General features: G+C 36.6%; 2 protein-coding genes across 3 annotated transcripts; one reads left to right on the forward strand and one right to left on the reverse strand.

The window, feature by feature from the left end:
* Window positions 1-955: 955 nt before the first annotated feature.
* Window positions 956-1,777, reverse strand: LOC140759281 (photosystem I reaction center subunit II, chloroplastic-like). Its single transcript, XM_073095795.1, has one exon. It carries the CDS (start codon window positions 1,732-1,734, stop codon window positions 1,111-1,113), a length of 624 nt encoding a protein of 207 aa, XP_072951896.1. The 5' UTR covers window positions 1,735-1,777; the 3' UTR covers window positions 956-1,110.
* Window positions 1,778-5,197: 3,420 nt separating this feature from the next.
* On the forward strand, window positions 5,198-12,528 carry LOC140759472 (vacuole membrane protein KMS1-like). Of its 2 annotated transcripts, XM_073096047.1 has the most exons (8): window positions 5,198-5,560; window positions 6,161-6,372; window positions 6,597-6,675; window positions 8,292-8,597; window positions 10,230-10,381; window positions 11,260-11,376; window positions 11,572-11,754; window positions 11,959-12,528. In XM_073096047.1, exons 1-8 carry the CDS (start codon window positions 5,497-5,499, stop codon window positions 12,151-12,153), a joined length of 1,308 nt encoding a protein of 435 aa, XP_072952148.1. In that variant the 5' UTR covers window positions 5,198-5,496; the 3' UTR covers window positions 12,154-12,528. The 2 variants fall into 2 exon arrangements, with proteins under 2 accessions (XP_072952148.1, XP_072952149.1); XM_073096048.1 differs by lacking the exon at window positions 6,161-6,372.
* Window positions 12,529-12,777: the final 249 nt, after the last annotated feature.

Consider the following 12,777-nt stretch of genomic DNA (forward strand, 5'->3'; position numbering starts at 1 on the left):
TGAAGTGGAGAACATACACCATGATGAATCATATACCTCCCAAAAGGGATTTTTAGTAGCATGTACCTTACTGGTATTTGTGTTGATTGATTAAAAAGCTCTGCATAGAAAGAAGCTAAAGCATTGGGAATTTAATCATTCTTTCTTCTCATCTAATTGGTCAAAACATTTGGTAGTATCTTGTAGATATGCAAATGTACTATATTCTAATTCTATATACATATATACTTAATTATTGCCTTGCTACCCATATTGCCACCAACTTTGCACTTTCCTTATTAATTAACTAGGTAAATGCAACTTTGTTTAAAAATGACATTTATGTGTGTCTTAAAATTGTAAGGATCAAATTTAAGAATAACAAACAATGGTTGCAATAAGAAATGCTTAATTTTTTGTGATTTGTAAAAAATATATATAAATTAGGCTGGCCCAAAATTATATGCTTATATTATGAGTTTTGTTGAGTGACTACTCACTTAACAATGCTATATGTGATTACTCACTTAACAATACTATATTTAAACTAATGCCGTTGAAATTTAAACTTGAGAATACTTTTCTTTTTATCATTTAAGAGCGAGAAGGCTGAACTAGACAAAGAGCTAATCCTCTATAATATAAAGAAACTTATGACCCACTAAACTTTTAGCTAATACACTAAGCAACTTAATCTAGAATTTAGTTTGTGTTCATCCTCAAATTGTTATTTCGAATTAAATATTGTTGAGATATTATTCTAAGTTATCTCAGTTGTGCCTTCAAACTAATCACATTGTCCAATTATAAACTAAGCTAATTCAAACTATTGAGCTAAGCCATCAAATTATCCAATAATTTTTTTCATAATAATCAATTCTAACCAGTTTGGCTGTCCTAGAACAATACCTTAAAAGAGTTGGCAGGTAACTCATAATGTCATAGATCATCATGCATCACAATCTTATGATTGGCCTTGTACAACTAGAATGGCAACCGACAAATATACCATTTAACACATGAAATCAAACCAATAAATACACATTTTAGCACACTCACTCACCCACACAAAAATCTAAAAAACAACCACCTCACATTACAATTTAACAATCTCCCATGCATGCATCCACCTCATAGGTCAAACACCTGCTTGCCGGTAAACTTAACCTCTATGGGACTAACATTCTTCCCAATTGACCTAAAGTTCTGGCCCACTCCCTGCCTCCCTGGGTTGACCTTCTCCGGGTAAACCCCATCCTTGGGGTGCAAGTACTGCACTTCCCCATTAGGGAATACCCTATAGAACTGGTAGTTTATCTTGTACTTAGAGCGCAACCTTGTCCCAAGCGCAAGGCACTGCTCTTTTCTTGCCAACTTTAGCAAGTTCGGCCCCTCTCGCATTATGGCGGCGCCGCCGGTCGGCATCTCGAAGACTTGCTCCTTCGGGGAGCTCCATGTGATCACATAGAATTCTTCGACCTGCGCCTTGCGGAGGAGGCCGCCGGTGCTGCCGGCGAATATCGGGGAGGGGGTGTTGGGGTCTAGTTGCGGCGGGGTGAAGCCGACGGGGGCTTCGGGCTCAACGGTGGACGTGGGCTTGTCGGCGGTGGCGGAGATTCTGAATGCGTTCGCGGCGGCGGGGCGGGAGGAGGGGGAGAGGGGGAGGAGGCGAGGCGATGGCTTCCCGGGGCGGAGGAGGGAGGGAGAGGTGGTGGTTTTGGGCGTGGAGAGGGTGGTGGGGATTGCCATGGCCATTGTGGGGGAGTTGTTGGGGTTAGTAGAGTGTGTGAATTGGTGCAAGAGCGGAAGACGAGGGGTTTTGAAAGTTTTCATGTGTCATTGGATTGTTGGATTTGGGAGGGTGGGGATTGGATAAGGTGATATGGTTCGACCAATGGGAGAGAGTGTTTTGATACGCTCCTTGAACAAGTGGAGGGAGTAGGAATCTCTGAAAGACCAAATTGTCTGAATTTGCTACGATTGGATAGTGTGAACCAATGGGGATATGCCACATTCCAAACTATATAATTGAGAAGCTAGACATTTTTCACTCATTCGAGCATTCATCTTGGGAAAAAAGAATCCCATATATTTTGGCCATAATCAATATGACAAATTAAATATGAATGTGTCAAAATACAATGCCTCTTATGGCAGAAAAGCAACCAAGTATCCAGAATCACTTCAAATTTAGCACCCAATCCTTTCTTCTCTCCATAGGCATCTCCAGAAACAGCTCCATCCATAGCTGATCATCATGAACTCTCGCTACCGCCTTTGCATAAGTTGCTCCATCTATGTCCGCAAGAGCATTCGGTGTTCGGATGCTCTCTTTTATAAGCATCTTTCAAGGACTGTCTGGCTTCAGATCAAAACCAGACGACATGATCATCTGTATATATCTGTATGTGGTGTAAGCAGTTAGTGCACTGATCAAAGCAGCAGAAACATTTGTTCTTTTCCTCGATTTGAGCTTGATGGGTTTATATCTGTATGTGGAGTCCCTACACCATCAGATTGGCCACTGAAAGATGTTGACATGTTCAAGTTTTCGATCTCATGTGCACTCCTGGTTGCATATTGCAAATTGGAGCAGCGCTCAGTGTTGCATCCTCGTACATGAGACAGTTTATTGAAAAATGGACAACCTTTCTTATACATTTCTCTTGCAGATTTCTTCACCTACATAGCAGTAAGTTGACCTTGTTATCTCAACTAGTTAATAAATAGCTAAGAATTGAATAAGTACAATATTGATGCATTTAGAATTTAAGGTGTTCCTTGCTGTTTGAAAGCAAATTTGTTACCTTCTGCCAGACCACCTCAGATGCAGTTCCGGTGCCACTTACTGAGTTATAATTAATTCCAGCCTCCTTTATCAATTTGGAGAATTCCCTCTGCCGGATTCTTAGTTGGTTAAATTTGCTTCTCAACTGGATGCCGCTGTAACTTTTTCAACTTTGTGCATTGAAAACTTCTCGTATATGAAGCCATGCAGATTTTGAGAATGTTGATTCTGCTGTAGTCCCCTTGATAACCTTATCTTCCATGATCTTGATATATCTTTCTTCAAGCTTCTCTGTCCGTCATTCTCAATTTCTCATTCAAATTTGTAGGCAAGCACCATAACAACACATGCAAAAACTATCAATATGATTATGATAAATACTAATACCAGATTTCATGACTGCTACTCATTTACATCAAATCTAAAGGTAGAAGGAAATCGAATTTGGCTTGGAACTAGAAAGGAGCATATGATGATGTGATACAAAATTTTTGCAGATTGATATTAGTGTAACTAATGAATATCTTATGTTAGACAAAAATGATGGTAACGGAGAATTCAATGCAAGCAAGTTGATCCCTAACAATATGCCAATTGTCTAGGTCTAGCTTCCCTCCATCTACGCAGAATGGATAATTCACCGGTGCCACAAGAGTCAAGACAAAATCCATTTGCCTAAGAAAATCGTCTAGAGATTTTCTGGAGATCAAGTCAAAGATAAGTATCAGATTGTAACCGAAAACATCGAATCAGATTGGATCATGAATCTGATTGCTGATCATGTGATTTATTCAATCACTTTACAAAGTGGAGTAGAAGTTTAGGTTAAGAATATGATCACCATATGCCAATTGTCATAAAGAGTGAGTAATGACATAAGAAACCAATATGGAAGATACTAGGCAATATAGATTTGCTTGCAGAACAAAAGATTTCAATGGAAAACCATTCTATGAGGAAAACAAAGGATCTCAAAAAGTCAACAGTTAATATTTTCCAACCAACCAAATTGATGAGAAGGCAAAACAGGACATAAATTATGTAATTATGGCCTTATGACAAATTATGCTACTTAAGTCCTAAGATCATTACACAAGCTTAGATACCTTTTGCAATTAGAAAAATGTTGTTAGTTATGTGCATCTACGTACATTTCTTTAGTTGTTTGAACAGTCCAACTGTACATATAGTTTTGCTCAATACGCAACATATATTGAAAAGATCTCTTTAGTGATTCATAAATCCTTCACTGTAGTGATCTTCACACTCCCTCCATGTTTATTTCTCTGTAATCCTACTTCCATTGCTGTGGATAAGCTACAAAAAGGAGAAAAACAAAAACTCTCCCTTCCTCTTGGAAACAGTCTCCAGTCAATTATACTACGACCCAGATATGATCATAATTTTGACTTCCTGACACCAATTTTTTTTATAGCAAGTAGCAGTAAGAGAAGTACTACCTCACTTCCTCTATGCATCCCTCGGCTCCCGCGTTACTAAACATCATCTACAACCTTTTTCTAGGTTACGTGACAAAATTCTAACAGAAGATAGACAAATTGGCAATTTTAACTCAAATCCATCATTCAAAGGTTACAAAAGCACAAGCACCTGAAACGTTACAACTGAATAAAATAGTCTTGTGCCCAAGCCTAAGAAAGAAGAAGAAACAACTACAACTTGGGTCGGGAGGAAGAGGAGCACTTGGTCTAATCCGGGGAAGAAGAACACGAAGAGAGGAACATATAACAGAGGATAAGATTTGAAGGAGAAATCCAGAAGGGTTTTTACGCTACCACTTTCTTGTCCCAAGTCGCAACCTTTCTTTCGAAATCCTTGGCCTTCTCCTGTTAATGGATCGGGTTTCTATTCTTTTGTGAAATTTAAGATCCGATCTACTAGCACAAAAAGTTAGGATTAAATTGATTTCCGTTGGTATAGATTAAGCCAAATAGAATTGGGATCGTTTTCGAATCATTCTATCTCGGTCTCATGGTACTCGGACATCACGTAATTTTCTAGGAATCCTCGTAAATAAAATACAAATAAATAAATTATCGAACCAATCCTGAACGACGAATATGCCTTTTTTCCAGGAAATTTCACCAGTAAAGAGTTAACTCTGTGCTAGTGCAACGTATGCTCATAGCCTTTTCAGATCCGCAGGCTTTGTCTACCAATAGATTGAAAAAGATTTGATTATCGACCCTGTACCTTGAAATCTTTTTGGCTCTATCTACTTGGTAGTTTTCTATTAACCAGTTCACCCAAAACAAGGCATTATTTGCAAGATAAATTTTTATTTTATACTCACAATAGCAACTATGTTAAACATATGCTAAGGGTTATATATGCAAAATGAAGGACTTTTAGGGGTCTATGCGACAAAAAACCGTCGGAATTTATCTACACGGCTACACCTCCTCGCCTCTATCTCTCCCTTCCGATCTTTCATACCAACTGCTTCCGTAAACGGGAATAACGTTTCGATTCCTTTTTTTTTATTCTCTCCCAAAGCTCCGGGACTCTTCTCTTGTACACTCCCATTGCTTTACGCCTTGATGACGGCCTCGTGGATCCTAGATCCGACTCGGAAACCCTAGATAAGCGTTCGCCTCCCTTCTCTACTGGATCGCACTAGATCGTGTCTCCGTCCTGCGATTCCTTGCCGTTCCGGGATCACGCGAAGGGAGTCTAGGGTTCGGGTGCTTCGATCTGGTGTACGAAGGATGGGGCTGGGAGGAGAGGTGGCGTCTCCCTCGTCGTTGAAGGATGAGGATCTCTCGATCTCCGGTAAGGTCTTCTTCGTCTGGTGATCTGTGGTTATTTGTTGCTTTTCTTAAATGTATTGATTTATGCAAATAAGTCTGGGTACATAGCTTTATCTGTTTTCTTGATGCTAGTTATGATGTTTTCATGACTCCCTGGTATCTTTAGCTTGTAAGTGTTCATTTTGGATTTTGGCGCCAGATGTGGCATACTTGGTTGGAGTCCCCTGGATGATAGGGTAAAACATGTTGTATGCGAACAGGTGATATTATAATCACCTGCAGATTGCTCGTTGGTTTTCGTTAATGTAGTCAATTGGACTCACCTCAACTAATTCAGACAGTAATGAGATTGTGGATCTATTCTCTAGAAGTTAGAGTTCACACGATATATATATATACAAATACAAATCATAGGGGCATAGTGAGTTGTTAGGTATTTTATAGAGTCAACATTTTTGTATAAAATTCAAGTTGCTACTTGATTATTTCTTTATGGAAATCTAAATTTTATAGGTCCACATTGTTACTTATTTTGGTGCACATGACAACAAGAATGGAAAAGTGTGTACTAATTGAAAGTATTAAAATGATTTTTCTTTAAGAGTTTCACTTTATTTTGCAGAACTTCATGAAAAGCATCGGCTGGATCTAGAAAACTTGACACTAATGACTCAGCCATGCAAGACGTTACAACTTTTCATTTTTGCCACAGTGCAATATTTGAGAAGATCTTTTCTATATGTTCTAAGGAAAGGTGGCTACTTTAGAACCATAGTTATTTTGACAATACTTACTGGGTTTCTGCTTATGAACACCCCTGGTCCTCATGAGAAGGTATTACCTTTTCTTCTTTTTTCACAGACAATTGTCTATTTTTATTTTTAACAACTATTAGGACAATTAATTTTTTTTTCCTGGATGGAAACTCATCTTTTTCTATTGTAATCTTGACACATGTTCACACTACAAAATCTATCAATTTTATGCTCTCGTACACCTCTTAAGTTGTTTGAATGGATCCTTGTTTGCTACTCACTTTGTTTATGTATTTTGTGTAGCATCTAGTGGAGTTCCTTCATTATGCCAGATTTGGATTGTGGTGGGTGGCACTTGGTGTGGCATCATCTATTGGACTGGGTAAGTGAAGTTAGTTTTTCTGAGGATGCTATGGTGAACTATTTGTCACTTTACATTAAAGGATCCTGGACTGCTTGAGTAGTACTATGTACTTCCCAAAAACTTAATTCCTCCGGTCAAAGAGTTAGTGTTAAATTCCTAGTTCCCATTTATCCTGTGATGTAGGACAAAGTAGGGGGCCTACTATGCTATTGTGGACCTTCTATTAGAGATGAATACAAACAGAAAAGAAGATAGAACAAAAAGAGAAGAAGAGAGAGAGAGAGAGTAATATTTTAGATAGAAAGATAATAGAGAGGAAGAAAGGAAAGGAAAGAGAGAGAAAGAAAGATAACACAACACACCTGGCCTAAAGAATAAATCCATCATCTGTTCATTACATATTTGAGCTTATGATAGTCTTTTATAGGTAAATCCTGGCCCAAAGAAACTTCTTCGTAAATCTATCATCTGTTATGTGAGCCTGTGATAGCCTTTTGTAAGTAAATCCTAACCTACTCCATAAGGAAACAAACTTTTAATCTAATTGCAACACTTTAGATAACCTAATCAACCCTAATCTAGAGATTCTAGACTGTTTAGGATTCCTTCAAAAATAATAGTAAATATTTGTTGACACTATTCATTGCTAGAGAAACTGACGCCAAGTACTAGATTAAATTCAGAATAGAAAAACTAATAATCCCAAGTCTAAAACTATATGGAATCTACTAGATTTTCATCCTCCATTCCTGACTTTGATTATTTACTTGATATTTTCTGTATAAGATCTAGCTAGATTACTTTAGCTTTTAAGTGCACCACTTGTGGAACATTTCGAGAAAGTTAAAGCCGGTTAATTTTGGGGCATAAGAAGTTCCAAGTGGGATTAGATAAATGACATTGAGAATAAGACTAAATGGATGATTAGTTACACTCATTTTGCATTCTAGCATTTGCGTGACTACTAACTCTCACAGTTTCAACGGTATGATTCTTAGGTCATTCCATGATAATTTATATAACCCAGTTTATTTGTTCATATATATATATATATATATATTGGTATTAAAAGTGTTCTTTTTAATTATGTGTCATCTTTTAAGGGGTACTATCAGTATTGTAACATTTTCGATTTTCACTTTCTGTTAATGTTCCTCAATCTTTAATTAATATTCTACCTAATTTTGCTCTGCTTTATCTCCACGCTTTATCTCTATGGCTGTAAACGTTTAAAGTTTAGACACCTTCATGGTTTCATGAGGTGAATTATGAAAATAAATCCTTGCTTTTTCCTTAATATGATTATCTTTTACTAAAACTCTTTGAGCATCACAATGCATATCTTAAGCTGTCTCAAAACTATGTTCACATTACTTCATTATTATTTTATCTAAAATTGAGGGGCCTTGGTAATTTTTCCTTCTAATGAAGCTTGATGAGCATGCTAATTTAATGTTTTTAATGACATCTCATGCATGTTAGGATGTTACTGTACCAAACTTGGTTTTCCAAATCCATTTTAATTCTGTCTTAAGAGCTTCCTTACGTATTAGTGCACAACCTTAACACAGCAAGTATTCTAGTAGCATATTGAAGCAATCCAATACTAATCAATATAAAACAATTTTCTGCAGGATCTGGTTTGCACACATTTGTGATGTATTTAGGCCCTCACATTGCCTTTTTCACAATCAAAGCTCTACAATGTGGACGAGTTGATTTGAAAATTGCCCCCTATGATACCATACAACTGAAGAAAGGACCTTCTTGGCTCGATAAAGATTGTTTAGAATTTGGACCTCCTTTATATCTGCCATCTCCTGGTTCACTCGTTGGGATTTCAGTTGGAAAAATACTTCCCCAGATTCAGCTAGAAGCTATTCTTTGGGGCATTGGAACTGCACTTGGGGAGCTTCCTCCTTATTTTATCTCAAGAGCAGGTTAATTTCAAATATTATATGTATTAATGCTTATTGATATATTCCATTTTGATTTTGATAGAAGATACCAGAAGATCCTTCCATGTTCATTTTCTGATTCAAGATTAAGTTGCTTTATTCATGTTTATTCTTAGATTTTCCAAATTTAGTAAGCATAATTTGAAAGCAAGAATTGCTAGCTGGATTGGCTACCATACAAGTCATGTGCTCCGTTTCTTATGCAAATCCTTATGGCAGCTATATCAGCCTTCACATGTTCTAGGAAACCCTTCACATTTCTTTTGGTTTACATGCATATTGACATAGAAACAGGCTAGTAAGGCTCTGAAATCATATGATTGTTTAAATGTATTGTGCACCTTAATGCTAGTATCTAACAAAAATTTTTTCCTTCAAAACATAATAATAAATAAATAATATAAGTTCAACCAGTGGTTCATAAATTTCAAATCTTTTCTCTACTTTTCAGAGTAGTAATGGCATAAGTTCGTTACAAAGTTACAATCTTCATATATAGTATCCAACTTTCCATATGTTGGTTTTTTTTTTCCCAGGATGCACTTGCAAACAAATATAAAGACATTAAGCAAAATGGCATATACAAAATACAAGTAAAGGAGAATTGTTAATCATACCAACTCATTTCATTTGTAATTATACTATTCTAGTAGGGTATTATAATATTAAATGATTGCTTAATATAGTTTTCCATTTAATTTCCATCTTAAAATTTGAGACAGATATTACTGCAATAAGATTGATGCTTCAAAGATCCATATATGTAGAAGTGTAGAACAACCCAAGATAATTTATTACTTGTAGTATGAATTATTAGATTACACTAATTTCTCACTTTGGTTGTTTCGGTATGTATGTAAATGCAAACATAGATAGTTTGTTGAATTTTATTGTTTTATATGAGTTGTTTCCTTATATCGCTGAGATATAATCCTAGGCTCCTTGTTTTACACTTTTGTCATGATGAAGCCATATGGTATTGTTTATTTCAATACCTTCAATTTCTCGGAAAATTTTATGAAAAAAAAAAACTTGGAAAATGGTATGGTTCCAAGTGAAGGAAAAGAAGCACCTTCCCTTACTTATCCTAGGATGTAGTGTCAATATACTTGTACGATTGTACTCATTACTTAGTGTATATGTAAATCCTTGCATTTAAGAGATTATGGGTTCAAGTCTTGAAAATAGCCTCCTCAGAAATGAAGGTAAGATTGTGACATCCCCCTCTCCTCAGACCCAAATTTGGGAGCCTCGTGCATTAGAATGCTCTTTTATTAATTCTTGTGTATACTTAGTCCTGTCTAACATGGAAGAAAGTGAGATTTCACATTAATCGAATAGGAATATCACAACCTCAGTCTGCCACCAATCTGCTTAGTTCACTTGGCTCAATGACCTAATTGTAAGTCCATTCCAAAAGTCACCTAACAGGGGACAATACTGCAGCAGAGTTATATTTATTTTAAGTTTTGGGCGAACTGTTTTTTTTCTTCTTATTATACCTTTAGGATGGCATATTTCTTACTTCTTTGAAGATTATTGGATACTAGGATTATATGTTTATTTTAGTTAGATACTGTAGATTTCATATGTTAATGTCAGTGTGTTTGGCAGCACAATTATCAGGAAGCAAACTGGAAGCTGTGGAGGAACTTGATTCTTCTTCTGGAGATGAACGAATATCTGGAACCCTAAGTCGAACCAAGCGCTGGCTTCTTTCTCATTCACAACATCTCAACTTCTTTACTATTTTATTACTTGCTTCGGTCAGTTATCTTTTCCATAGCTGTTTAGTAGTACTTGTATAGTTGATAAGTAAGCTAATTTTGTTACTACTAATATGGTATTTCATCTTATCCTTATAATATTCCCAACAATTAATCGACTATTTCTGAGATGGTTGAAAACTTGAATTACTGTGAGACTATTTTGCTGGGGAATATAAGTTTACATGTACAATTATAAAGGGAAGAAAACTATACTTTTTACAACACAAAACCAAAAACAAAATCTGGAATATAATGTCTGCATGATTTTATCCATTTATCGCTTGGCTTAAATTAAATTAACAAACAATTTAATTAACCATAGGAACTTCTCACTGTATTAGATTGCCTGATAAGGATCTATAGGTCCTGAACAAGAAGGTTAAATAAAGTTTGACGGGTAAGGCTTGCTAAGATGTCCTATATAAGGGGTTAGAAAATGTTTAAATTATAGCAAGTTAATGGGCACTTCCACTTTTAGTCTGTGCAGGGGAGATTACATTCTTTCAAACTTGTAAATGTAGCTTTTTTGCAGCTTTCAGCTGAAACATAAAGGAATATGCTGCATCTTATGCAACTGTCTTTGTATGCACAATGCTCAACTTGTGTTGTATAATGTTTAATTTTGTTATCATGTCCAAGTATCAACTATTCTGTATGCTGCTTTATGACAGCAGTATGGTGGCAGGGCATGGTACTGTGTTGTCATCTAACGTGGATGGGTGGTATCCCATTTTTGGTATGACATGCCAATGTACCATGACAACACGGGACCAATATGCATTGCCCTTGCCTGCATGGGTGCTCCTCGACTCACTCAAGATATGCCTGAGTTGCTTAGGCAGGTCTAACTTTTATTTATCTCATTCCATTATCAGGTGCCAAATCCCCTCTTTGATCTTGCTGGCATCATGTGTGGACAATTTGGTATCCCGTTCTGGGAGTTTTTTCTTGCAACTTTGATAGGAAAGGCAATTATTAAAACTCACCTACAGGTATTCTCTTACAAAGCTTTTGTCTTGTTTCAACTTCCTGCATTAGAAGAAATACGCTACATGTTCTGAAATTTCTTTTAATTATGTGCACCCATATTTTCCCGCCTTGTATATAACTATATATGCAGTTCTTCTGGATCTCAGGTTGTTGGTGTTACTAATCTATTTTTTTCTTTGATGTGATTGCTGCTGCAGACTATATTTATCATTGCTTTGTGTAACAACCAACTCCTAGAACTGGTGAATAGGTTGATCTGGTTACTAGGTTATATACCTGGATTTTCTTCCATGCTTCCTACTATAGTTGCCAAACTGCACATGGCCCAGGAGAAGTATTTATCAGCTCCATCCCCACATTTATCTTCCACAACTGCGAAGGTAGGACACCATGCTTTCAGCGTCATGCAAATATGTTAAACCTAAAATATTTATATGGGGCTCGTGTAATTGACCAAAGTTGGCTCTGGATTGTCTCCATGTTTGCTTGACATGTTTGTAGTAATTGCTAGGCTTCTTTCTCTCGCGTTCTTTTCTTTGCCTCATGATATACAAGTTGAGCATCTCTTTGCATTTCTTCACTAGGGAAAACAGTGGACCTTGTCCTTCGCTTCAATCTGGAACACCGTGGTATGGATTGTGCTCGTAAATTTCTTTGCTAAAATTGTGACATCCATCGCACAGAGATATCTTAAGGAGCAACAAGACTTGGAGTTGGCCACCAAGTTATCAGGAAAAGCACATTCCATCCCTAACTCAAATTGTGCCACTGACATGTGATTCAGTCTGATAATTCTTTGAAACTTCAGTCAACTTCTGGTGGAAGCCATTGCTAGTTATTAGAAAATGCGGTGGTATGCCATCAATCATCCACATTATTATGGTGTACAGTGGATAAACTATTGACTAAATTATATTTTCACCTTACTCTTACGCCACTGGAGATTCTGTCATTATTCAGTAGGTTGCACTCAGATGCGCTCCAAGGCGTGCTTAGCAATTAGCAAAAGTTGATGTGTATTTGCCTCTTTGGAACTGAGTGGAAAAAGCTGAAAGGCTCGACTGTTAATTGTTTTTAAGTAAACATGATGTCGTAATTACTTTCATTTGACGAAAAGAAGGTTCATATTGGAAAGCGTCCTTTTCTTATCCTAATTCGTGTTTATCTCTTAAATAGTTGTTGATGATAATGCAATCCCTTCTTAAAACTTCTATGACAGCATTTACATGACTCGATTTGTAAGTGCCATCAACAAATATAGTGGAGAGTGAAATTCTAAAATATAGTTTATGGATTCCATCTCTTTGTGAATTAATTTTTTAGAATGTATTTGTGAATTAATTCTTGATGAAATCTTTTGTGGTTGCTTCATGTTTGTGAGTTATTCTTTTTTCTATATATTC

Source organism: Typha angustifolia, chromosome 4, assembly GCF_048772165.1.
Source record: "Typha angustifolia cultivar Huaian chromosome 4, ASM4877216v1, whole genome shotgun sequence".
NCBI classification, from domain to species: Eukaryota; Viridiplantae; Streptophyta; class Magnoliopsida; order Poales; family Typhaceae; genus Typha; species Typha angustifolia.